The sequence below is a fragment of the Rattus norvegicus genome, chromosome 1 (assembly GCF_021556685.1).
Source record: "Rattus norvegicus strain SHRSP/BbbUtx chromosome 1, alternate assembly SHRSP_T2T, whole genome shotgun sequence".
In the NCBI taxonomy this organism is placed as follows: Eukaryota; Metazoa; Chordata; class Mammalia; order Rodentia; family Muridae; genus Rattus; species Rattus norvegicus.
In genome coordinates, this window is record NC_141534.1 from 167921289 (window position 1) to 167948641 (window position 27353).

Here is a 27353-nt window from a genome sequence, read left to right on the forward strand (position 1 = left end):
GCTTGTGGAGGTCAGAGGACAGCATGTGAGTCAGTTCTCTCCTTCCATTATGTGAGTCCCAGGAGTCTGACAAACTCCGGCTGTCGGGCTTGGTGACAGACGCCAGCTGTCAGGCTTGGTGACAGACTCCTTTCTTTTTGTTTTTACTGTTTTGTTTTCTTGAGGCTTACTGTGTAGCCTTGGTTGGCCTGGAACTCACAGAGATCCTCCTGCCTCTGCCTCTCCAGGGCTGGGACTTTAAATTTTCAATCAGAGGTGTGAGCAACCAAGCATAACCACTCTGCTAGCCTGGAAATTCTTTTCTGCAGTGAAGCCAAGAATCCTGGTTTCACTTGAGTGGAAGTCACTGAAAAGAACCTTTCAGCCAGTTTGGAGCCCCAGTCTGTGAGCCACTGCCACAGACAGTCTCTGCCCACTCCCTGCCCAGTGGCCTGAGGAGAGAGGTGCCCAGAGGAAGAAAGGGGTGGGGAAGGAGCTGCGCTCTAAGCAGAGGGCTGAGCATTAATTCAAGCAGGGACTGAACTCTCAAATTCCAAAGAACTTTATCAGTTTCCCAAAGTGACTCAGAGCGTTAGAGCCGGCCAAGAGTGCTGTGTACAGACGGACAGGAGAGGGAAACCACACATCTCCCAGCAGCAGCTTGGATGGGAAGGGCACAGCCATTCAGGCCTGGCTGCACCTTTGCGGTCCAGTAACCTGGAAGAGAAATAAATACTAGCCCTCCCTATCAGAGAAGAGCCTGAATCTGAAGTCCAGTCCCTTGCCCATCCCCCACCTCGTGGGGACGATGGTGGCCTGGGCACATACTTGTCCCTATCCCTGTGTCCTGTGTTTTCAGCTGACACTCCTTTTCCCTAGAGCTTTCCTTTGAATTCTGAACGCACAACCACGACCAAAGCTACTGTCTCTATTTTATTATTTTTAAAAACATTTTATCTATTTTATTTATATGCGTACACAGTAGCTGTCTTCAGACACACCAGAAGAGGGCATCAGATCTCATTACAGATGGTTGTGAGCCACGATGTGGTTGTTGGGAAATGAACTCAGGACCTCTGGAAGAACAGTCAATGCTCTTAACCACGGAGCCATCTCTCCAGCCCTCTGTCTTTATTTTTAAAGATTATTTTATGTTTAGTATTTTGCCTGTATGTATGTGCACTACATGTGTGCTTGGTGTCCATGGAGGTCGGAAGAGGGGATCAGACCCTCTGAAACTGGAGTTAGGGATGGCTGTGGACCATTACATGGGTGCTGGGAACTAAACTAGGGTCCTCTGCAAGAGAAACAAGTGTTTTTAACAGCCGAACCCGCTCTCCATCCCCCTCGCTACTGTCTTTTTTTGAAGATTCTATAACAAGTGTCACAAGCTCAGTGACTTTTCCATGGTGGACCATGATTTCTCACAGGTCCAGAGACTGATGGCGTGAGGTCACATGGCTGGGTTTTCCCCAGTTACGACACACGAACTTCTGTAGAACTTTCACATGATACAAAGAGATGAGAGAGCTTTCCGGGCAGAAGTGGGGGAAGGGCTTCCTTTTAACATTTCTTAGAATCACAGAGTGGGGAGCTCATGAGGAGGTCTGAGGACAACATACTGAAGTTGGAATGTCATCAAACTTAGGCTTCTCCTGTGGTCTCAAGGCACAGAATAGACCAATCATGAACTGGAAACCCTTCTAATGTGAGTCAGAGCAAACCTTTCCTACTGGGACTGAATAGATGCCTGTAATCCCAACGCTCAGGAAATTGGGTCAGGAATTCACATATCCTGGGCTATATGAGATGCTGTCTCAGCCTCCCCTGAGTTGTAAACCTTTTCTCTTTATAAGTTTATAATCTTCTGTGTTTTGTTACAGTAACGGAAAGCTGGCTGATATAGGCACTAATTCCATTCATGAGGTCTTCATCCTATGAAGGTACCTCCATGACCAAGGTACCTCACCAAGGCTCACCCTCCCAAATCAGCACTTTGATAATTGAAGTTTCTTGAGTGCTCGAGACAGAGTTTTATGTAGCTGGTTTTCAATGATCTCTTAAAGTTACCAAAGATGGCCTTGAACTCCTGATCCTCCTGCCTCCCCTCTCTAGTGCTGGAATTGCACTGGCATGTGACGTCACATCCGACAGGCAGAATTTCAGCACATGGATTGTGGGAGGACAACAGTCAGCTCCTCATAGCCACACTTGGTAAAATGAGCCTGGAAATTCAGGCCTTTGCTGAGAGCTCTTTGCTCAAAGATGAGAACCAGAGATTCAGCCTCGTTACCTCTTTCCCTCACCACCTAGTCTTATAGGAGCCTCCAGCCTGGGGCCCTTGAAGGCAAGCTAGAGCTAACGAGGGTGTCTGAGACAGAAGGAACATCTACAGAGCTGTGGGCTCCTATCTAGGCTTCACTCTGACTTCTGCGGATTTAGATACGTGTAGACTCTTCTTTGACAGCTGTGTGACCTTGGACAGGGCATAGCCTTCTCTGGGCCTGCAATCCTCTGAAACAGCCAAACAAGGAAAAATGTTTGTGCTATTTTGTAGCTAGCCATGAGGAGTCAGCAGCCCCAGGAAATTATGTCAGTAGGGACGAGAGGAGCAGGGTCGGGATCTCCCAAGGATGGGCATGGGGGATATTTTAAGACAGGCAGATCCCCCACGTCACTGCTGGACAATAGTCTAGGCGAATCATTGTGTTGTGAGTGGAAAGTTCTTTTTTGACTCCATTGCTGACAATAGTCCAACACAGTGGGCGGAGACCCTGGGGACAGGGTTTGGTCCAACAAGTGACTGGCTTATTGTTCCTGGCTGGGACAGAGCTGAAACAGGACACCCAGATGGGCTGGTGCAGAAACCAGGACAAACCCAAAAAGCTCCTTCTGAACAAAGACAAACTAGACAGAGCCAGTTGTCAAGTATGGGGAAACTGAGGCCCAGAGAACAGAAACAGCTTGCTGGGGCCCTGCCAGCAGGGACAAAGGGAGATGAATTTTGACCCTTGGGCTCCATTCTTCTTTCTCTGCCCCTGAGGACAGCTCAGCTTGCAGCCAAGTGAGCCTGGCTACCCTGCCCTCTTCACCTACAAAAGCAGTCTGCTGTGTGGTACTGTGTAGCACTGTGTGGTAGCAGTGGAGTCCTTCACCTCTTGGTAGGCTTTGCAGTTCTTACAGAATAGTTGGTGTGCCTCGATGGTGTGAACCTTTGATGTTTTGACAGAAGAACCAGAACCCAGGAGCAATGCCTCCAGACTCTCCCAGAAAGGGCAAGTGGGGCACCTCAGGCCACACAGCAAAAGCTGTCCATTCACTACCTGCAACGACCCACCTCTAGGGCAATGCTTTCCTCCTGACTCTTGGGGCACTTGATGGAATGGAGACGTGCCTATAGACAACCATGGCGGGCACACACAGTCAGCGGATGGTAGGCAAGCCTGCTCTGAGGGTGGGTAGGATCTTTCTACCCCTCCTCTTCTCCCACTCAGTATCTGCTATCTCCCTCTGTCACCATTTTCAGGTAAGGGTCTGGAAGCACACATAGGCCTGTGCGTCTAGGAACCACCCAGAGCTACCAGGCAGGGTAGAACTGAGGCCATAGTTTCCCTAGGACAGACCTGCAACCTTTCTTCCGCAGCCTAGGGGGCTGGGGATGTTGGTCTCAGGGTCCCAGTCACTTACTGACCAGGCTCTGGGAGGGCTGGGCTAATCTCCTTGTCTCCTAGCAGCATGTGCATAGAGTTTTCTATGTGTCAGACACTGGACTAAGTAAGCGTGCGTGCGTGCGTGCGTGCGTGCGTGCGTGCGTGCGTGCGTGCGTGCGTGCGTGTGTGTGTATGCGTATGCCTGCATGGGAGGCTGTATCTCACTGAGATGAGAAAAGTGAGGTGCAGTGAGATGGAGTCATGTGCTCAAGGAACTACATTGGAAGAGTAGGTGCAATCTTCAAGACAAATCTCTGTGTTGACTGCCCCTCTCCCCCCACTACACTGACTGTCTGGGTCTGAATCATAGGGAAGAGCACTGACAGAGCCTCCTGCCCTGTGGCAGGGCAGGATGCTAGAGAATCACTGGGGACCTTTGGAGATAGGAACTTTTCCTTGACACAGCCTTGACTGTGTTACCTGCAGCCTACCTGGACCAAACCTTCCTCCCACAGCAGCTGCTGGTGCTTAAGTAGCACTAATGATGTCTAACGCACAGTCTGGGTGTGAAGGGCAACTAAATCATGTGGGAGACATAGGCCAGTACCGAGTACTGTGGCCTCTCTGACCCATTCTAAAGACGTAAGCCCAAATCTACCTGATGAGTGTAGATGGGACTGACATGGAGGCCCGACATGTACCAAGACTGGAGCAAGTCGGCATGGACATATTGTCAAGAATCTTCTCAGTCGGGGCTGGGGATTTAGCTCAGTGGTAGAGCGCTTACCTAGGAAGCGCAAGGCCCTGGGTTCGGTCCCCAGCTCCGGAAAAAAAAGAACCAAAAAAAAAAAAAAAAAAAAAAAAAAGAATCTTCTCAGTCTTGGCGGACAAGGGAATCAGTGTCCTCTATAGACCCTCCCTTCCATCCAGGCACCTACACAGATAGGTACCACACTGTAGCTGGCTCCCAGGAAGCTTTCTTTGAACCACTGCATGCAGATTCGTGGGACACAGGGCCTAGGGGACAGGAGGGCCACTCCTGGTTACTTGGTGGTCACTGAGAACAGCAGCTGTGGAGACCAGTAAGCATTTACCCAGTTTGTCCAACCTGCCTGAGTCTGGTTCCCCTGGGTTAAGTCCTTGATCACAATTCCCTAGCTCTGGGGGGAGGATCCGGGCTGTTCAGGGAGCACAGGACACTCTTGATGTCACTGACCTATGCTGGAGGGGGTGGCACAGAAGCAGGAGCAGTCCAGGCCCCTGGCTCATGCCCATGAACCACACTGACCTTGGCCATGGCCTCACTCCTCTTGGCCTTGAGTCTGCAGCTGGGCTGGACAACCCTTGGGGCCCTGTGTAGTGGCTGTGTGACTCCTGTGCCCTTTCACAGTGGCCTTCAGGACCCAGTAGCCCTGGGACATGGTGTGAGGGAGGGTGTGTGGGGTGGGCAGGGAGGTCCAGAGGGTAAGAGGAGATATTTTGAGCATAGGCAGGTCACCTTACGTCATTGCTGGACAATGGTCCAGGGTTGGTGGAAAATCTTGGTCTTACTTGGGCTGAAAATAGCACCAGGCAGAAGGGTCAAGACTCTTACCCGCCAGGCAAGTGCCCTGGATGCTGGTCACCACGGGAACAGGCAGTCTGATTGGCTCCTGGAGGTGGGACCATAGGCCTGTCCCCGGTTCCCTAGGAAGCATCACTACCCATGGCTGCCACAGAGCTAGGTGGTGAGAAGTGTTCCTAGGTCCCGTGTTCTCTGAAATCTACATGGAGTGGTTAAAGAAGGTTGCTGGGAGCAAGCCACAGTGTGGCCTCCATCCACGGGGATGCTGAGTTTCTAGAGCAGCTATGGCGGGTGGGTGGAAACAAGGGTGGCTCAGGTCCCCGGTGAGAACAGCCCTATTCCCTACTGCAGATGAATACAGAAGGTCCCTCCAAGTCACATTGTGCATCTCTGCCTCCAGGTCTCAGCACAGCACAGAGCTTATCTGTAGGAAGGGTTTGTCCGTGAGCTGTCTGTGCAGCCCTGCCTGTGCAGGGTTAGAAAGCCTGCAAGAACACTCTACAGGTGGAAGTTACCAAAGCTCAGAGGGACTCCAGGTACATTAACTGTATAGTAGGAACATAGAATGTGCTGAGTAAGCATCTCATGCTCTTCTGGAGGATGACTCTAAATTACACACTACAGAATAATTAGTTGGGTTGTGGCCTCTGATGGCTCCTTGTCATTGGTGGTTGCCCTGGAGGTAAGCTGTAATAAAGAGACTGTGCTCACAAGCCGGCAACTTGGGGGAGCTGTGATGAATCCTTTGAGCCCAGGAATTCTAAGTCATTCTGAGCCACATCTCAAGACCCCAAATCAAAGCAACAAAATGCACAGAGGGCAACTGAGGATGCCTCATCTTTAATGGCTGACAGGGGAGAGGGGAGATACAGGAGGTAGGCAGGGCCCTCACAGGGACCTCCTGTCCCTGAGGTCGTGAGGCTTGTCACCTTTGTCTATTCCTGCCTAAACCCCAGAGCTGTCCCTGTCCACTTTCATGTATGCTAAGGACCTCTCCCTGGCAGTCCCAGCTGCCCAGCCCAGTGTGTGTGAAGTACCCTGCATCTGCCTTTATGAACCAGTTGTTGGACAGGTGTGTCATCTGCCTGCAATCCCAGCACTTTCTCTATAGAGGCAAGAGGGTAAGGAGTTCAAGGCCAGCCTCAGCTACGTGGCAAATTCAAAGGCCGCCTTTGGTTACCCCAGATCTTGCCTAATCAGCCACACTGCCCTCAGCCCGGGGGTTGGGGAGGGGAGAACCAGTTGTTGATTTTCAGGAATTTTGCAATGGGCTTGCCATTGTGTTAGTAATTTAAAATTGAAATAGGATTGGCCACAGTGGGATTGCTTGTACCACAAGGGTTGGCAGTGTTATAAATAAAAAACCCCTCCCCACCCCAGTTCAGTTAAATGGTTCGATGTTTACGAGCTTACGTGAAGTTTTGTCAACTGGGGACCCCAAGAACTAGAACCCTATTTGAGTCTTCTCCGTGCCTGGTATGGTACCATCCTTAAAAGCAGGATTGACCTGGGGGGTCTGAGGAGGGATCCCTGATCCGAACCTTCCTACTACTGAAGGAAGGCAGATGGCAGAGATAACAGGCCTTCGTGTGGGTGGTGCTAGCTTACTAGGCCGTGCCCCAGAGCACAGCCCAATGGGTGGCACAGCCTCTCATAAAAGTTACGGTTTCCACCTGCTGCTAGCCCAGGGGAGTCTCCAGATGGTCCTGACAATAGCTCTCAGATTCTTGTCTCTTGGCCTGAGTGTCCTCCTCTGAGCTGAGTCTAGTGCCCAGGTACATCCTACATCACCATGGGAACAAAAGCCCTCCAGTCACCTTGCGATTCTACTTCTCTTTTCTTTTTTTTTTTTTTTTTTTCCGGAGCTGGGGATCGAACCCAGGGCCTTGCGCTTGCTAGGCAATCGCTCTACCGCTGAGCTAAATTCCCAACCCCTAAAGTTAGATTAGAATCTTTTTTTTTTCTTTTTTTTCCGGAGCTGGGGACTGAACCCAGGGCGCTCTACCGCTGAGCTAAATCCCCAACCCCGCGATTCTACTTCTAATCCAGGTAGCTAGTCTGGACTCTGCTGTGTTCTCCCTGGGCCTGCTTCTCCCTTGGATTTAAGAGGCTGAAGCTCGGCCTAGGTACCTTGGCAGGAATGGCAGCTGTTTGCATGGGAGTCAGGTGGCGTTGCCTTAGATACGATTCCCCAACTCACACATACAAATGATTGGGGACTTTGGGGTCCTGTCACTCTTGGGACCACAGGATGAGTATCCTGAGTCCCTGCCAAATGAGAGCCGTTGATATCATATCAGAGGATATCAGCCCCTTTGAACAAGCTTTGGTCCCCTACAGCTCTCCCCTACATGAATTGACACCTGACTGAGCTGCTATAGACGAATGTCCTTAGTCTCACTTCCAGCTGGTGTGGACTCTGTCCTTCTTGAGTCATCACTGCTGATCGACAAATCTTTCCTCACAGTGTCAGTTCTGTTAGGCCTGTGCAGCCCCAGCTTGCGACGAGCCTGTGGGCTGGGTGTAGGCTCTGTGGCGGGCTTGGCATCTCGGGCAAAGCGGACCAGTCTCTGCCCTGCCAGGAAGTAGAGCACAGGGTCAAGGCAACTGTTGGCGCTGGCCAGTGGCCGGGTGATCTTATACGCCATGTTGATGGCGTTGAGGGTGTGGCAACTGAGGTCAAGTGATCGGAAGGAGTAATAGAGGGTGCGGGTGACGTGGAAAGGCAGGAAGCAGAGGGCGAAGACGGCCAGTACTAAGGCGATGGTGCGCACAGACTTGCGCTTGGCCCGAGGCAGACCTGTGGTCCCATAAGCCGGTTTGAGCAGCCGTCGGGCCATGAGCACGTAACAGACCAGGATGATGGAAAAGGGCACAGCAAAAAGCAGACCCAGCATGACAGAGCTGTAAGCCACAAAATGGCTAAAGAGCTCTCGGGCCGAGGTGTCGTGGCAGGTGATTCGGGTCCCTCTCACGCTGGTGGTGACAAAGTAGAGCACGGGTGCCTGGCAGGCCAGCACTAGCACCCACACAACCGCAGCCACTCGGCGGGCATAGCGGGCATGGCCCCAGCTCAGGGAGTGCAGAGGGCGCAGGACCCCCAGGCACCGGTGCACGCTGATGCAGGTGAGGAAGAGGATGCTGCAGTAGAGGTTAGTGTAGAAAAGGAAACGCACCAGCTTGCAGAGCACTGTGCTAAATGGCCAGTGGTCACCCTGGGCGTAGTAATAAACCAGCAGCGGCAGGGAGGCTGCGTAGAGAGAGTCAGAAACTGCCAGGTGAAACATGTAGGTGGTGGAGGCGTTCCAGGTCTTGAGGCGGCACAGGAAGATGTAGAGGGCCACGACGTTCAGGCACAGCCCGAGCACGCACACCACGCCATAGGACACGGGCAGCAGCACATACTTGAAGTCCTCGTTGAAGCGACATTTGTAACCCAGTTCGTCCCCCTCCCAGGTGCCATTGATGGTACTATTCCAGGAGTCCAGGCCTGCTGCCATTGCCCTGCAGGAAAGGGAGGTGTGAAAAGAAAGCCATCATGACTGGGCTCAAACAGGGACCGGGCTCGTTAAGATTTGCTTAAGGCTAGAGGTATAGCTTGGTGATAGAACGCTTGCTTGGCATGCAGGAGGCCCTGGGTTCAAACTCCATCAACACACACTAAAGATTCACCTAAGCCAGATGTATAATCCTAGCACTTAGGAGGCAGAGGTAGGAGAATTGTGAGTTGAAGGTTTGCTTGGGCAGCCTGAGCTACATAGTAAGTAAGAGCTTGTCTGGAAAACAAACAAATAGAACAAAAAACCCCAAACAACCCAAAGACCATCATCATCATCATCATCAACAACAACAACAATAAAAACTTGTTTACCCAAATCAAGGCTTTTTTTTTTCTCCCAAGACAGGGGGGTTTCTCTGTGTGTAGCCCCGGCTGTCCTGGAACTCATTCTGTAGACCAGACTGGCCTCAAACTCACAGTGATCCACCTGCCTCTGTCTCTGCCCAAATCAAGACTTGTATTGTCATGTGACCTGGACCCCCTCCCACACCCAGAATCTCCTAAAGCCCCAGAAACTCGTGAGATCCATGAAAACCAACATCACATAATTCTAACCTCACAACAGGGTGAGCAAACCATAGTCTAAGGGCTGACTCCAGCCTGTTTTTGCAGGAGAAGCTCTATTGCAACACAGCCACGCCCATCTGTTGAGCAAAGCTGATCAAGACCACATGGTCTTCAAAGTCTAAAATATTTGCCTTGAACCTGATGACCCCACCCCGCCCCCTTGCTCTAAACCCATGGATCAGTTAGTCCAAGACTGAGGATGCAGAGACTTGGAACAGAGATCTAGGGATTCCAGAGGGGTATAATTTCCGATTATAGGAAGTGGCATCAAGATTGACCCTTTGCTGCAACCCAGTGCTCACTGCCCACTGAGTTTCCCTGGTCCGAGCATTCAGCATGCCCAAGTCCTCATGAACTCTCAGCTTTAAAACTCATCCTCTAGTCTCTGGCACTGGAGAATTTGCAAGGGTCTCCCTTTTACATCATCCAGTTTCTTGTGCAAATTTCTTCTTATATTTTTAACTTTTATTTTATGTATATGAACGTTTTGCTTGTGTCTATATCTGTGCACCAAGTGTGTACCTTGTGCCTGCAGAGGTCAGGGGAGTCACCAGAACTGAGCCTAGGGAAACTGGTGTACTCTCTGTGGGTACTACTGGTAACAGAACCACTAATACATCTCCCTAGCCCTTGTTCAACTTTTTTGCATTGCTTTGTTTTTTGTTTTGTTTTGTTGAGGTAGGGTTTCTCCATGTAGCCCTGCCTGTCTGGAACTCCCTCTGGAGAGAGAGGCCTCAAACTCACAGAGATCAACCTGCCTCTGCCTCCCAAGTTCTAGCATTAAAGATGTGTGCCACCACTGCCTGGCTCAACTTTTTAGAAGTGTTACTGCTGTATTCTGGTACTTTCTAAATCTGCAAACAGCAATCTTGTTCTGAGAGGGGACAACAAGATGGGGCAGTGAGCTTCCTGGAGAGCCCAGGGAAGTCTGCGGTTGCTGTGGGATTAGGGAAAGAGAGAGGTTTCTTTGGAGGAGTAAGTTTAGCTCTTCCAGGCCTTTCTGCCATCTTTGTGCCTTGTACTTTGCCCCTATCCACAGGGCCTGACCAGTCAGCAGACAACAGATGCCTGGAGAGCAGGTGGCCACCTCTCCCCTTCTCTGCATTCATCCTGTGGCCACTAAGAGCTCTTGCAGATCAAGGTGAGGAGGCCCAAACCTGCCATTGCAGCATTCAGGAGGCTGAGGCAGAAGTAAAAGGAGTTTGAAGCCAGCCTGGCTACATAGAGAGACTGTCTCAGAACAGTGGGGGGCTGGTGAAATGACTCAGCCAGTAAAGGCACCTGCTGCCAAGACTAATGACCTGAGGTCAAGGCAAAGACCCATATGGTAGGAGAGGGTCTCCCAAGTAGTCCTCTGCCCTTCACATGTGCCCCACAGACATACACAAAATAAATAAGCGATGGATATCACAGATATGAAGTATGTGCATGAAAAAGAAAATGACAGGCCTTCTTGGGCTAGAGTAGAAACGTTTTATAGAAAGGGGCCTAAGGCAAGACATGACCTAATACTGTGTGCTGAGTAGCAAATAATCAGTTTCTTTTACCTTCATTTTCCTGAGCTAATAACTTGGTATGGCTACTGAGAGCAAGATTATGTTGCTAAATCTTATTTTATTAGACAGATTCAAAATACATTTAAGTATCTTTTTTTTCCTTTTTTTTTTTCTTTTTTCTTTTTTTCGGAGCTGGGGACCGAACCCAGGGCCTTGTGCTTGCTAGGCAAGCGCTCTACCACTGAGCTAAATCCCCAACCCTCAAAATACATTTAAAAACCTTTGATTTATTTATTTTATGTGTATGATGTCTTGCGTGCATGTATGTACCTACATACATACATGCGTGTAGAGATCTTAATGCATGTTGGTAGATCCCCTGGAACTAGCATTAGGGTTGGTTGTGAGCCACCATATGGGTGCTAGGTCCTCCCCAAGAACAGCAATTACTCTTAACCACTGAGCCATTCTTCAGCTTGGAAATTTAAAAATGTAAGCATGTGGGTTTTTGTCTGGACATACATGTGCTGTGTCATGTAGGCTGAAGAAGGCATCTGGTTCCCAGGAACTGGAGTTACAAATGGTTGTGAACCACCAAAGGGGAAATCAAACCTGGGTTCTCTGCAAGAAAACTGCTAAGCCATCTCTCCAGCCCCAAGAAATCATAAAGTTCACAACAAAAGTCTTTTAAACTGTAGTATTCCTCCTTTGGAAGCACCGTAGGGAATTCTTTGTTTACTTTTTCATAATAAATTTATATTCTCTCTGTCTAAAGGGAAGCAAAGCAAAAATGACAATGACAGCATCACTCTCAGCTACAGGGAGGGAGCAGGCACAGGGACTGAAGGGCACAGCAGACTGAACATGAGGGTCCCAGCTGAGAAGCCCTCCTCCATCTCAGGGGTCAAATCTCTGCCTTGGAGAACGGCAGTACTAAATCTCCCTCTGCACCACTGGAGAAAGGGAGCAGCTTCTCCTAATCCCTGAACCCCATTACTGCATGGCTGCTCCATTCCTGTCCCCCATTACTGCTCTCCACCTGACCGGCTCTCTAGCTGGTCACTAGTCAACGTCACTAGTTCCCAGCTGTTCCTTGCCCATGGAATCTCTGACATTGAAGGGCAGGGTGGAACTTCCTTTCCCCAGAACCAAGGAGCTTCCCTTTCCACCTGTTTTAAGACATCCTGGCCTCTGCCCTCCAAGCCAGCTGGGAACTCAATCATAATGGCCCTGTTCCAGATTGTCACTGCCAGTCCTCTCCTTCCCTGGGCCAACTAGGCTGTAAAGCCTGTCTTGATAGCCCCAGTACTCTCCCTTAGCACCAATTAGTGATCTCGGCACCATGGAGACTGCTCCGTCTGACTCCGTCGCTGGTCCCCTCACACTGGCTGGCTCTGCTATGCCCAGTTCTTGCTGGCTGTGTCCCAAGATCTCCCAGTTTAATGGAGAAGCAAACCAGCCCGTCCAGGCCTCATTATCTTTGCTAAGGCTGTATGTACTATCCCGAAAACCTTTCCAGAACGATCCTTCACAGACGCATTTCACCCATTTCTCAAGGCTCAATCACTGAAACTTTCTTAGTTCTCCAGTCCCTCAAGCCTTGTGGTAATCTGCCCTTCTATTCCCTCTTCAACATATTTCTTTGAGGGCTCAATCCACGAGATGATCATCTCTGTACCGATTGCCCCAGTAAGCAGCCCAACCTGCAAGCAGCTGTTCTGAGAAAGAAAGGATGAATGGATGGATGGGTAAATGATGCTCCCTGTGGGAACCCAGAGGAACTGAGCACAAGAGTCGTGGGCCCCAGCCCACCCAAACCTTTCTCCTGTCCCAGAGGGATCCTTACACCATCTCTTGTTCAACCCTGTCAGGACCCGGAAGACCTTGCTCTGCCCTTCTGGAGCCATCGTAACAGTCTGGGAATGCATTCTAGGGACTGGTTAGCAGGCTGAGGCAACCCCATACCTTCCTCAGCTCATCTTTGGCTCACTCTCATCAGTTTCAGATCCTGCAGCCCCCTCCGCTACCCTTCCGGTTCAGTAGGGATCAGATTAGGTCTGAGCAGCTCCTACAAGGCAGAGCTCAATTCTGGTAAGTATCTACACACATTATTGGTTTTGGTTATACTGGAAGGAATTGGAAACACTAGGCTTGACACCAAGGGCTCTGTGGCTCCAGAGCCCGAATTCAACAGATAAAGAAGAAAGGATAAGAGCAGGGTCCCTGCGTCGGGTCCCACTGATGTAAGCAGAATTCAGTGCACACACATACAAGATGCTCAGCCTCCCAGCCAATGGACCCGCCTCACGCACCTGGACCCGATCAGCTCCTGCTCTTGGTGTGACGAGGATGCTCAGCGTCCGTTCCAGTTCTTCACTCGCATGTGCACAGGCCTGGACCAGCTACTGGGACTGAGGCAGGAAACAGGAAGAACAGGTTCCCGGGCCTGGGCCCCCGCCCAGCCTCCAGCATTTTTCAAGGCAAGCAGCTGCCTGGAGGGCTCCTGCAGACACCCAGAGATGAAGAAGGAAATGTGGGTCAGACTCTGTCAACCAAGCCATGGTTTCTCTCTCTTCTCCTACGGATTGCCTCCTCTTCTGAAACTGTGGCCCCAAAGAAGCCAAGAGGAGACCCAGTGTTCTTGCCTGGTCCAAGTGCCCTCTGCACGTCCACACACCCTGCTATATCCCTGCTAGCTCATATGTTCCAGGAACGGGCCGTTCACAGCCTTCCTCTCTGGCACCCCCTTTCACAGGAAGGAGGCATTGTGGAAGGTCTCCCCTGGTATCTTGCAGTGCTGAGCCAAGACTTAGTGTTCCTTCCCTTGGTCCTGGTCCTGCACTTTAGTCACATAGCAGGAAACAGTCAATACCCTCTTAGCCCAGTATATACTGCATGTGAATGCTAACATACCTTCTTTGTCTAGGATAGGTGTCTAACTAGAGTCCCCGCCTCTTCACTCCACATTTAGATATTCCTCCACAGGTGTTATACACACACACACCATAGATGAATACACACAGGTACAAATTTGCACATGGACACCTAGAGCACACATTTTCACACTCCTGTGTACATGCAGTGAGCATATCGCATATCGACATGGTCTAGAAGGGGCCTGGTACAGCCTCTGGAAGCTACATCTGCTGAATTCCCATTTGATGGAGGAAGAAACTCAAGGGTGGAGCTGAGCTGGGAGCCCCTCGCATTCAGCAGGCACAGGGCATTTGACATTTTCTAGAGAGAGGAGAGTTGCTCAGTAGAAGGAACCCTCTGTGTGGACAGGTCCTCGTACCTACCAGAAGTTTCCTGAATAATTTTTTTTTCTTTTTGACAGAGAGCTATACATTTCAGCTATACATCTCAGACTGATCTCACCATATAGCTGGATGAACTTGACTTTCTGATTCTTCTACCCTTACCTCCCAAGTGCTGGGACTGTAGACGTGCACCACCGCAACCTGTTTGTGTGGTGCTGGGGAAGATAACCAGGGCTTCAAGTATGCTAAGAAAGCATTACTAACTGAGACAGTCAGACAGACAGACACACAGACAGACACACAGACAGACACATACACACACACACACACACACACACACACACACACTTTGGTTGTTTTGGAGCAAGGGCTTGAAGCATGACAGGTTAGTGCTATACCACCGAGTTATGCTTCTGGCCCCATGAATATCTTTCCCCCCTCTGTTTACTGTCTCACAGTCAGGGAGTGGAGCTCAAGGTACAGCATAACCATAGGAGAGATGGAGGAGATGGGTGGCTGCAGGAAGAGGACCAAGAGTGGGTCTGGGAAGTGCTTCCGGCCACTGACTATTTGATGCACCCAGCCCTGGCATCTTCACCCAGCCCTGGCATCTTCGGCTAACATGGTCCAGAGCGTGGGTTGCTATCTGGCTGTCTGCTCAAGGTCTTGGTGGTAAGATGGAGCTCCATTTTTCACCTTGCCCCACCCAGGTATATTCCCTGAGGTCTGTCCTCAGGAGGTGCCTAACCAACCAGCTGAGGCAGAACATGACACTTTCCCAAAGGGCCTCCACCATCCCTCTAGGTTGCCAAGTCAACTTTCCACCCCATCAGATGTCTACCACTCACCAAGTCCTACCTGTTCAACCAGTGCAGCTCCTTAGAGGTGCCTTTATGCCCTTTGCCTGACGCAGACACAGGGCTAACCTTTCCCTATCCCTTTGCCTGATGCAGACACAGGGCTAACCTTTCCCTCTGAACCACTCACCACCCTCTTTGCACAGTCCTCGCCTCCCTCTGCCCTGCCTTTCCAACCTTCACTCTTCAGTCACACTGTCTTCTTGATACCCATCTTTGATCACATGACCCTCCATAGCTCCCTGGTACTGTCAGGTTAACATCCAAGATCCTCAGCTTTGCCTCAAGGTCCTAGCTGAACTGGTTCCTGCCACCCTAGAAGACCTGCCATCGTCAGCTTCTCCCTCACCCTTCTGTCTCAGTTCAACTGAAGCAGTCGAATTGTTCCATCTCATTCAGTGACGGCTTCCTTCATCGTCTACCACCTGTCTCCACTCGAGAGCTGAGCGTTCTCTGTGACCATTTGTTAGGTGGCTTCATAAACCTCCTCATATTTAATCTGGAGGTACCCACAGGCTGAAGAAACCTTCCAGGGCCACAAAAGTAGCAAATAACAGAATTCTGCTGTGCCCCTGAGGGCTACTTCCTACCCTGCAAGGCCCAAGTCCCGTCCATCCCCAGGGAGCCCCCTGCCCATTCATCTTGGACTCCAAACTCCCAAGCTCTGGCTCTTTGCTCCATCTCCAGCAGAGAGGTCCCTCTTCAGGACTTCCCAACTGTGATGAAGCCAAGATGTACCCATTCCTCAGGTTAAAAAACAAAGACCACAAATTAGGAGGCTCAAGGTCTCACTCAAGATTCCCAGAGAGTCAAACGCAGAGCCAAGCCCAGCAGGTACAGCCCCTTCCCCTGCTCGACTCCCTGCTTCTTTCTCACGAGTCCCAGGTTAGTGAGTCTAAAGCCAAGAGGAGGAAGCGGCTGCTCCTAGGCTGGCAGCGGAATTTCCTGGGTGGTTAGACAGCATTCCAGCTCCTCTGCTAGGGTGGCTCTGGAATGTGCCACCTGCTAGGCTGGTGGACCCTGTCCAGCCTGGCAGGGGAGAGTGTTCTCTCACACCCCGGAGACCCCTGCAACCCACCTACCTTTGTCAGGGAGAGATTTTTGGGAAGGGAACTGAGGACCTGGACTTAAAACAGCATCAAGAGGCAGGAGAGAGCACAGGGCGAGCAGGGAATCTGTTCTGCCCTTCTCAGCTGTTGGTTGGACAGGGCTATCAACCCCATAGCCCACGGGTCAGTCTCCTCCTAATGAAACAGAACTTGCTTGTGAACTGTTGAGATAGTTCAATAAAAACAGTCACACTCGCATTACAGAATAATGAGAGAGGAGGCTGCTGTGTAGGGCAGAGACAGGAGGGACGGGGTACCCCTAAAGAGGAGCGGACAAGTACTGCAGGAATTATAGATGAGGTTACAGTGGCAAGGGTACAGCCAGACTGACCTAAGATCACATTCCCAGTCCCATCCTGGCGGGTGGGGGTAGGGGTGGGATGGAGGTGGGTATAGGGGACGGGGTTGGGGCTGGGGGAAAAGGGTAGGGGTCCCCAGAGTCCTCTGCATTCCCCTCTGTCCCCAGGGTTGCCCCTGTGCAGATTACCTGGTGACTCTAAGTTACATTCTTTCCTAATCTCAAGAAGTTCACTGTCAAGGTCAGGGAGGCACACCCAGAAACAGTGACAGTTGGGGTGCCAGGCTTGAAGGAAGCCCAGAGGCCCTGCTGGGAAAGGAGGCCCTGGTGGTCGGGAAAGGTTTCTGAAGAAAAGATCACCTGACTTGTGGTTAAAAGATGAGTAGGTGGGTGGAGGGATGAGTAAGCACAAACCTGGGCAAGGTGGCCTGAGCCACTAAGCACCCCTGTGGCCGAGCAGGGGCTGGAGGACAGCACTTCCCTCAGCTGTGCCTGGTATATTAATTACATCATGAGCACTGAGCACAGGGCCTAGTCTGGGGACACAGTTCAGGGGTGACCTCTCATAGTATCAGATGGTGTGTGTGTGAGTGTGTGTGTGAGTGTGTGTGAGTGTGTGTAAGTGTGTGTGAATGTATGTATATGTGTGTATAAGTGTGACTGTGTGTGTGAATGTGTGTGTGAATGTATGTATATGTGTGAATGTATGTATATGTGTGTATAAGTGTGAGTGTGTGTGTGAATGTGTGTGTGTGAATGTATGTATATGTGTGAATGTATGTATATGTGTGTATAAGTGTGAGTGTGAGTGTGTGTAAGTGTGTGTATGTGTGTGTGTGCGTGTATGTGTTCTCTCTTCTAGACGGTACCTGTGCTCTTCAGCCCATTCCCTTAACCTCCCAAGATATCAGCTGTGGGAGCCCTCACTGAGGCTGAGAGAGCACCAAGTGCTCCAAATCTGAGAGTCCTAAGGAGAAAGGGACTACCTAACCAGGGCAGGACTCCAAACCACTGACGCTAAGTGGCCCAGCACAGCAGAGTGCAGCAGGACTTCAGAGAAGGGCTGAATGGACTTGGAACCACGAGGTCCTGGACTCCACTCCAGACAATCACACCTGCACGCCTCCAGTGAGACCCTGGGTTCAGGATCCAACCCAGAGCCTGTAATGCCGTGCAGTCTGGGTCTAGTCAGATCCCATCTCTGAGTGTAAGTTCCTACTGGTCACACTGGAAGAGTCACACAGTCACACAGGGCAGTTCACTGAGAATGAATAAGGCCTGGGAGTGATGGGGGCGGGGCCTGTGGGGCGCAAGATGTGTACAGTCCTGACTTGCAGGCAGTATCTTCCCATTGTGACACAGACACAGTGAATTCTAGTGAATTCATCACAGTGTCTGGCTCTGCAGAGAGGCAGAGGCTGTGGTCCAAGCTGTGGTCATGTCTGGGAAGGAGCAGGAAGCATCCAGCTTATGAGATGGGAGAATCTAGGTATACATCACAGGATGCACAGGAGGCTATAGGACAGGAACTGTCTCCTCGGAACACTTTTGGAACATTCCCAGGCCAGCGGCTCTCAGAGGCTAATCCCAGGAGTGCCTGAATCCCTTCAGTTTGCTGTTCCTGCAGTTTGCCTGCTGAAGTGGGTGCTTCGTCCAAAGTTGTTTCTTGTGGCTCCAAAAAGCCTTCCGCTGAGATTCTCTGAACCCTGGGAGTTTGTGCTCATAGTAACACAACCATAACTCACAATCCTAAGAGGCACAAAGCTCTGGCAAACACCTGCCAATACCTCTACAAGGCTGGCTTCAGAGGGCGAACTCTTCCAGGCCCCGAGGAGTGCCCAGCCAAGCTTTGGGGAAAGACCCAGGAATGGGTAAGTCATTTGGGGAGATCCAACCATATCCAAAGGAACCAAGGGACTAGGAACTCAGGGGTCACAGAGTCAGCACAACTTGTGTCTTGGGGAGGTAGTCAGCGGAAGCTTTCCCCAAGGAGCTGGGGAAATAACTTGGTAGATAACTTGGGGCTGTGAAGAAGACAGAGATGAGAAGGGAGGAAGCCCAAGCTAAGACTCAGTGGGCGAGGGGACAGGCTGTTGAGGAAGTGCCAGTAGGTCATGAGTGGCTGGCTTGGAGGGAGGGTTACGTGGCATGGAATGTGTGGGGGCCAAGGAATTCATTAGAAAGGGCTCAAATACCAAACTGAGAGACCTTATTCTCCAGATTGAAAAGGGAAGGCATTCTCAGAGTTTACAAAGATGGTACGACATGGAAAGTGGTTAGCGCCAGGGAGTTTGGAGGGTAGGGGACCACTGTACTTATAGTGAAACAGGCCAAAGAACTAGCATTTTGCTTCAGGACTCCCTGTCAGCATCTTTCCCAACCCCAAGCACAGGCTTGGCCAGAGTCTCTCTTACAAAGGGAACTGGAGGCCAGGGAGTCTTCAGGGAATTGTATCCACACAAGCCAGAGGGAGGCCTGGTGCTCAGGCCTCTCTTTTTAGTGGTAGGGGTAGGACACCAAAATGGAGGATCCAGTTGGACCAGGGGTCAATAGGGTCCAGGATGTCACTCTCTGCATCAAAGAATCAAAGAATTCTTTATCAAGATTGATGTATGCTTTAGGGTCTGGGTGACAGGGCAATAGAGGAACTTACTCTCTCTTGAGGTGGAAGGACTAGGGTGTAGCTCAGTTGGTAGGATGTTTACCTAGAATGTAGGAAGCCCTTGCCGTGATTGCCAGCACCAAATATAATGAGTGCATTCCTATGAGCTCAGCATTCAAGAGGTGGAGGCAGGAGGATTCGGAGTTTAAGATCATTCTACAGACTGAGTTCAAGGCCAGCCTAGGCTATATAAGACCCTGTCTTGGGGCAGGGGGACCTACTATGGTGGCTCTTCATGAATCAAGGCCTTTCTCCTGAATACACAGAACCTGGTCGCTCATTTCCCAACCACTCCCTGTCTCCTGCTATGTGCCCCATCTGTGCTGGATGATAAAGACACAGAGAGAAAGACATGGCCTGGCTTCATAACACAACCAACCAGCTTCTCTAGAGATTGAAGGAGGGTTTCACATCCCTGTTCTTCCTGTTAGGTTCTTCTGATGGCTTAGGCACCCAAAGGCATCTCAGGAGGAAAGTACGGGTTAAAGGGTGCACAGGCAGACCTGAGATAGGCAGTTAGGAGGTAGAAGAGATGCATTGGGGGGTACTTCATATTCAACAGGTCAGCAAGGTCTTCCTGGTCCCATGAGCAGACCTGGGGATAATGGTGGTTCTCCTGTAAACAGCTGGGCAATTAGGCACAAGAAAGGCCTGGGAGCAGCCAGGTATGGTGGTGCTTGCCTTTAATCCCAGAGCTCCAGAGTTAGGCTATGGGCAGATCTCTGTGAACTGGGGGTCAGCCTGGTCCATGGAGTGACTTCTAGGACATAGAGTGAGACAGTGTAGTATTCAAATGCCCCTCAGCCTAGAAATAGGTGGTATAGCCTCAACCTGAAGCTTTGACCCTGGGCAGGGAGGCTTCAGCTGGGGCAGGGAAGCAGAAGGCCCAGGTTTTATGTGGCTGTGTGACCTTAGACAAGACATCCTCCAAGCCTCTACTTTCTGATCTACAAAATAAAGGTGATAGATAGTTCCTTTCTCGTGGGGCCTTTTAGGAGGATAATAAACTGTAACAAGTAACAATTCAACAACATTCCAACAGTAGCATAAGCTAGTAATTAAAAAGAAAGATTACAGCCAGGAAATTAAAGAACTCCTGGTGTCACCCATGAGGCCTTGGTGACATCCTCACACGCTCACCTGGTTCCTGGGGTTCCTGGTTCCTGGGCAAGAGGGATCCCAGAAAGGCCACAACCTCACTCTGCGTCTAGGCAGCCATTTCTGAGGATTACTCACTACGCCAACCTGCCCATTTCCTCAAAACCCAAGAGTATCCAAAGCATGGAGGAGAAGAAAGGCAGGACCCACACTGGCAGCCTTGTAGAGGCTGGCTGTTCAGAGAATCTCCTTCTTCCCACTCACATCCACAGATAACCCAACACTTCCCTGCGGGCCCAGCCTGATCTTCAAAAGCCACTATTCCAAACTTGATCCAAAACAAGGCTGCTGACCCAGGGACTCTGGGGATGCCATTCTGAGAACAGCAGTCACCTAGCCCTATAAATCTCCAAACTGGAAAGGCTAGTTCCCAGAAGGATCTACACTTGGGTCTAGCTCCTGGAGATCAGTAACACACACACACACACACACACACACACACACACACACACACACACACACTTACTTTAGCCCTAGTGAGGCGGACACTGTTTCTTCTGCCTGACCCTTCCTACAGCACCACCTGCCAGTTAAAAGTTTCCAGACAGATTAAAGTCTTAACTGTCCGTGTATGAAACTGCACTTGCCATCCACACCCACCTCCCTTCCCCATCTCCCACTCCCCAGCCCACACCCCCGCCACAGCTGCCACTGCCTGCCATACTTTACCGACACTGAGTGGGCTACCCTCACTCTAAGGAGTGAGGCAAGAGTGCAAGCGCAAAAGTCTCCAGGATTCCCAGGTCTCTTAGCCCACCGACTTAAGCCCCAGGGGTACTCACAAACTAATTTAAATTCAGTCACTCATACCCTAAGGGTGTGCGCCTTCGTCCACTAACACACAGATTCCCCCAGTACGCTGGTAAACACATCAGGGTGTCACTCACCGAGGTCCACGCTCTAGAGAAAACAAAGTTCAACAGCGCGCCGGCAGCCGGCTCTCACCGCCCAGTTTTGCGCAGTACAAGGGCTGGGAGCCCAGGCCCTCGGGACAGAGTCACGTAATGGGCTCTCCCTGTTTGGCGCTGAGTCGACAGGCGCGCCTGTCCTCAGGCCGCACTTGGCGGCCTCTCCCGGTGTTCGTTCCTCTTTAGGTCCCCGTCATCTCCCCGCCGCACTGGTCCCCTCCAGGCGCCGCCGCCGCCGCGGTTCCTGGTGCCCGAGTCCCATGCCGAGCCTCTCAGGGTCCCACGTGCCTGGAAGCGTCGCGGTCCCCGCCCTACCCCGCCTGGCTCCGCACCCCATGGCCCGGCGGCGAGCAGGAGGGCGGGGCAGACGCTGGGCAGACACCGGAGCCGCCCCCAACCCTTCCAGACAGATGCGTCCAGTCTGCCACCCGCTTGGAGACGCGGTCAGTCAGTGTCGCCGCCGGTCAGCGTGTCCGCAACAGGCTGTTGAGCAGGGAAAGGCGGAAGGCGACCGTCCTGGCTGAGCAGAGGCCACCTGCTTCGCTCGTCGATTTTCAGAGATGCCCAAGTTCTACAAGGTTTGCTTGGTGCTGGCGTGGCTCCTGTCACTGCCCACCGATTGGACCATTATACTGACCCGCAAGCCTCCCCTCCGCCGACCCAGCTCATCACTTACTGATGCTTTCGGACTGCTGGTACCTGGAGAAGTCTTTGCCAGTTTCACCACCTCTGCCTGCTTTTGCTCTTCCTTTAAGTCAAAACAGGTCCCTGGGAGTCCCGGTTTAGTTTGGTCTTTCATCTTGAACTGCCTCTCTAGCCTGCTCTGAAGACTTTCTGCAATCACAAACCCCATTTCTGTCCGTGTCCTAGATTGAGCACAAAAAGGCAAGGACCACATCAGCCATCTCAGCTGCTGACCTGTGAATGGGTGGATGAATGAGTGTCTGCCCCCTCCCATTTCTGACTCAGGAATCTGGAGTGTAAGTTCTAGGTCACCTTTAGTACTGAAAGACACAATCAGGGACCCATTTTCTGTGAAATGAAGCCAGTCTTTTCAAGATCCTACTTCGCGTGTCCATCCAGGGAGTCTCGGAGTGGCCAAATAAACGAACAAGTTCCGAACAGGCCCTTTCCTGTGGCGGGGAGCTTGCTCTCCGCCCTAAGGTTGGGGGCTTTGTTAGCTGCGTATCAGGTGGTACAGTCCGTTTCCCAGCCCCTGGAGGAACCCAGAAAACCTTGTCCAGAGTGAGGAGCTGTGTGTCTGAGCCTCCCTGTAGTCTCCTGGGGCCTTCGAGCAGACACAAAGGCTCCTTGTCTAACCTCTGCTGGGAGCCGTGCAGACCTAGATATCTCCGAATTCACACTATGGCTTTAGGGTCCTAGTGTAAGGGAAGTCTTTCTGGTTATTGAAATCCCAGCGGGCAGTGGGCAGTCTTGGGCTTTACACTTGCTGTGGTTCAATTCCGTTACTTTATAGCCAAGGACACTACATCCCCAATGCACATGACATCTGAGTTTTCATGTCAGGTGACCTAATAAGGCCTGAGGAATTCAGATTCAAGTCTTCCTTCACTTTTTCTGTGTCTACTTTCTAAGGTTCAGCCCTCTTTTTGTTGTTTGTTTGTTTGTAGCTAGGGTCTCCCTGTGTCAGCTATGCTGGCCTCCTACTCACAGCAGTCCTCCTGACTCAGCCTCTTGAGAGCTGATATTTTAGGCATGTGCCACCGAGCCTGGCTCTCGGTTTTTCTGCACAATGCGTAACACACTCCTTCCTTGCCGTACTCACGTAGTCTTTCTTACTTGCTTATTTAGTCTTTTCCTGACTAAGTATCTTTATTTGGGTCCTGTCCATCATCCTGAGCTTCCTGGGTCTACAGAGTGAGTATCCGCTCTCAGAAGTGCCTGGAAGGCTAGGTCCCCTGATGCTCAGACTTTATAGATCATAAATCCAGCAGACTCCCTCACCCCATCGTTGCCCCCCCACACACCATCTCGTTCCAATCTGAGCACCTTTGCACCCATATTTTTTACTTACTCACAACTTGAGAGTTCAAGACTGAGAGAGTTTAGAACCTCTATTGATCCAGCCAGGAAATGGAAGCTCTCTGAGTGACTCACAGTAAGTACCATATGAAGGCTAGAGCAACACTGAAGGCGTCTCCCTGAACCTCGCATCCAAAGCAGGCTAATGGTAAGGCCCAGGTACTGTAATGGTCCCCATGACCTGTAGTGAAGCCACAGGGGCAACTGCATTAGCAATAGAAGTTCAGGAGGGGACTGTCAAAGCGCCAGCCCTGGCTCCCCCCCCCCCCCCCCAACTCACATTAGAAGGCTTCCTGTCTCTCCATCCCTGAGCAAGCACTTGCTTCCTGGCAAATCCCCATCTTCCTTCTCTGACTTTTCATATCCCTCGAGAAAACTTCCTGCTCTGAGAATCCAAGATGCGGGTGGGGAAGTCCCTGCCTGGCCTAGTCTCTAGCCTAACCCTCTGGAATTACTAGAATGGTGCCTCTGTCTCCCCTCACTGACACTCTCTGCTTCACACTCTCTTGGGGGCTTCCTCCGCCCCTCAAGGCAGCCCAGCTCCCCAGTCTCCACTCCAGGTCTTTCCCTTCCTTTTCTTTTCTTTTTTCTATTCTTTTTTTTTTTTTTTTTTGGTTCTTTTTTTCAGAGCTGGGGACCAAACCCAGGGCCTTGCGCTTCCTAGGCAAGCGCTCTACCACTGAGCTAAATCCCCAACCCCAGGTCTTTCCCTTTCTGCCTCCTTTCCTGCTTCCATTTAGTCAGGTAGGCTGAAACCCTGAGCCCTCATTCACCTCCTGCTGGGTGCTGGCCACTCCTTCTGCCCCCTGTATTTCTCTGTGTTTGACCTGCTCCTCTTGACTCCCAACCACTGATTTTCTAAGACCTCTTCCAGATGTCATGCCTTTCAGCACGCAGTGATTCTCTCTCCCTCTGATGGGCATCTCTTTGAAAGTGGGGCCCAGTCTGTCCTACCCTCAGGTGACTGTCCAGCCACTGGCACTGTCCCTGTCACAAGATCGGACTCCAGAAGGACTGTTTATAGCTCCCCTCCTTTGTGCTAACTACTATGTTAAGGCATCTCAGTCTTCACCAGGACCCTGTGAGTTAGGTGTTATCACTCCCATGCCACATCTAGGGAAATGGAGGCTTGTATAGTGAGCTTGTTGTAGGTCCATTAACCCTGGAACTGGATTCTGCTGGGGGTTGGGGGGAAGGCCCTGAAGAGAGTTCTTGGATCACAGCTAGGCCTTAGAGTTGGGGTCTACACTGGCTCCCACTCTGCAGAGCTGGGCTGACTATCTTGCCTTGTTTTCCTAGCTCCCAACACTGCTGTGGATGGTTCTTTCTCCCTCCCTCCCTCCCTCCCTCCCTCCCTCCCTCCCTCCCTCCCTCCCTCCCTCCCTCCTTCAGAACTAGGATGGTGCTCCTCAAGTTTCCCTGACCAGGGCCAGGGCTTGAAAGGCAAATGAATCCTGGAAGCTTGGCTGTTGGCATGCCAGGAGGCAGGCACTCCAGGGAGGTACACCCCTCCCCCCCCACCCCCAAGAAACAGGAAACTTTGATTTTCTGCCTTGGCAAAGGTCCTTCTGCCTCCTCTAAAGCAAAATCAGCTACCAGATTTGCAAGACCCTGTACAAAATGAAAGTGTGGAGGATCCTTCGTTTAAAAATTGTTAAGAATTTTAAGATGTTGACAGAAGTAGTAAATCAAGTACTAGGCCGGATGTGGTAGTGCACACCTTTAACTCCAGCACTCAGGAGGCAGAGGCAGGTGGATCTTTGTAAATTCAAGGCCAGCCTGGTCTACATAGTTTGTTCCAGGACATCTAAAGCTACCTAACTGAGAGGCTCTGTCACAAAATAGACAAGCACTAATGCTACAGTTCTTGTAACCAGGAAGCTAGCCCTGCTCTCGGGCCTCTCCTTCCTCATCTGTCGATGAGCAAGAGGGAAGAGACATGAGTAGGAGGTTCAGCAAGAAGCACGAGGATTGAGTAGGGGTCATCACGGCCATCGCTTTTTTAATGTACGTGTGCAGGTGCACATAGACAGATGTACACATGCATATGCATGCGCATGAAGGCCTAAGACCACCTCAGGTGTCATCCTCAGGGATTTCACCCACCTCCTGAGGCCACTGACCAGGAGCTGCCCAATTAGGCTGCACTGGCCAGCCAGTGAGCCTAACAGACCTTCCTGTCTCTGCCTCACAGACACTGAGGTTACAAGCATGTGTCACCAGGCACAGCATATTCACCTGGGTCAGGGGATCGAGCTCAGGTCCTCACTTGCAAACATACGAGCTGAGCTAGCTCTCTATACACACACACACACACACACACACACACACACACACCATGGACATCAGACTTTTTGGTGGATGAATCCTTAAGTTTGATTCTTCTTAAATTTTTATTTGTTTTATATGTATGAATATACTGACCTCATATATTTCTATTTACCACATGTATGCCTGGTGCCTGTGGAAGTCGGAAGACAGCATCAGAGAGCCCCTGGGGCTTGAGTTAGACGGTTGTAAGCTGCCGTGTGGGTTATCTGGATCCTCTGAAAGGGTATCAAGTACCCTTAACACTGAGCCCCTTGGTTCTCTTTATTTGCAAAAGATTTTATTTGTATGTGTGTGTGTGTGTGCGCGTGTGTGTGTGTGTGTGTGTGTGTGCGCGTGTGTGTGTGTGTACATGTGCACTTGAGTGCAGTGCCTTCGGAAGCAAGTAAAAGCTATCAGATGCCCTAGAACTGGTGTTGCAGGTGGTTGTGAGCACCTGATGTAGGTTCTGGGGACTGAACTCAGGCCTGCGGAGGCGCATCAAGCCTTCGTAGTCACTGAGCCAGCTCTCCAGTCCCAATAGTTTTTATTCTCCTTTTCAAGAACTCAGCCTGTGTCAGAGAAGTAAGTTACTGAGTCTCTGTACAACACTATCAGTGACTTAGTATCAGAGTTGTACAGACTGAGTGAGGGAAGCCAAGATGAGAGGTAGGAGGGAGGGAGGCTGAGGGATTGATAAAGAGAGGAGCAGAGATGGAGGAGGCTGCTCAGGACAAAGATGGCCATTGTGCAGACACAAAGAGCTGACAGTAGAATCCCTGCCGGGCTGGGCTGAAGGCGTGGATGGAGCATAGCGAAGCTATACATAGTAACCAGTTTGCTGCCAGGAGCTACCTCATAATCCCTCCCTAGTTGGGATGGAAGTTGGGGGTGGCGTGTAGGAGACAGAAAAATGGTCAGTAGGGAGATTTAGATCTGTCTCTAGGCTCTAACACCCGTTGCAGGCCTCCAGACCCACCGTCTTCTACTAGGGCAAAGTGCCCAAGCCCCTATCTGGCAGTGTGCCCCTTGCTACTCACTGAGTGGTCTCCTATTTCATTAAGGGCAGCGGCAGTCTCCAAATCTGGCTTCTGGACTCCCTGTCACCCTGAGGCATACAAAACACAGTCCCTTTGGTCTTTCCTGACTTTCCCTGAGTGAGCAGGTGTCACTTGCTCCAGTCCTCAAAAGTCTACCGCACCACTGCCACATGGGACATCCCACTATTGCTCACGCCTCAGTCCTTTTACACACACACACACACACACACACACACACACACACACACACACACCTACAGCCTTGCACTTTTCCTGTCCTTCTGAGGTGTCCCACCATGGGCTGAAATCCTCCAGCAGTCAGTGCTCCTCCACCCCCATGGCTGGCCTTAACCTCACCCACTAACACACCAATCCACTCCTCCACAAATGCTGAATTTACCCACTCTCTGCAAGTGCTCACCCTGAGATGACTTGGGGGATTAGTTATTTGCATCCACAAAGCTCGGCTGGGCTGGGAGGTGGCCACCATGTGAGCTGAGCCTCACCAGGTAGGGGACAGCGCCTGTCTGTGGAAAGCAAGCGTATAAGAAGCAATGATTCCAGCTCTGCCTCAGACACTTCCTGAGCAGGTTTGGTTCCTGGGTTCCAACGGCCAGGAATCCAGAGCAGCAGAGGGCATTTTCAGCAAGATTACTCCCAGGGATCTGGGTGTGGTGGCACACACCTGTAATCCCATCACTCAGGAAGTAGGAAGATGCAAATTTGAGGCTAATCTGACTACAGAGAAAGACCCCTTTCTTAAAATAAACAGAACTGGGGTGGGAGAGACGGTTCAGCCTCTGGCTGTTCTTCTAGAGAACCAAAGTTTGGTGGTCAGCACCTACATCGCTTGGCTTACAACCACCTGTAACACCAGGTCCAGGGCAGTCCAGCAC

General features: G+C 51.1%; 2 protein-coding genes and 1 long non-coding RNA gene across 4 annotated transcripts in view; 2 read left to right on the forward strand and 1 right to left on the reverse strand.

The window, feature by feature from the left end:
• Positions 1-900: 900 nt before the first annotated feature.
• Positions 901-6841, forward strand: LOC148007769 (uncharacterized). Its single transcript, XR_015652248.1, has 2 exons — positions 901-4377; positions 4508-6841. It is a non-coding gene; the product is annotated as an uncharacterized LOC148007769 (long non-coding RNA).
• On the reverse strand, positions 6007-21315 carry P2ry2 (purinergic receptor P2Y2). Of its 2 annotated transcripts, none has more exon segments than NM_017255.2 (3): positions 6007-8697; positions 13128-13318; positions 21047-21315. In NM_017255.2, a coding segment is annotated over 1 exon segment (1125 nt). In that variant the 5' UTR covers positions 8694-8697; positions 13128-13318; positions 21047-21315; the 3' UTR covers positions 6007-7568.
• The window catches only part of Fchsd2 (FCH and double SH3 domains 2), a 320482-nt gene continuing 310888 nt past the window's right edge, over positions 17760-27353 (forward strand). The window contains exon 1 of the mRNA XM_087558787.1: positions 17760-18210. The gene's annotated coding sequence lies outside the window, so the exon portion shown is untranslated. The remainder of the gene's footprint in view (positions 18211-27353) is intronic.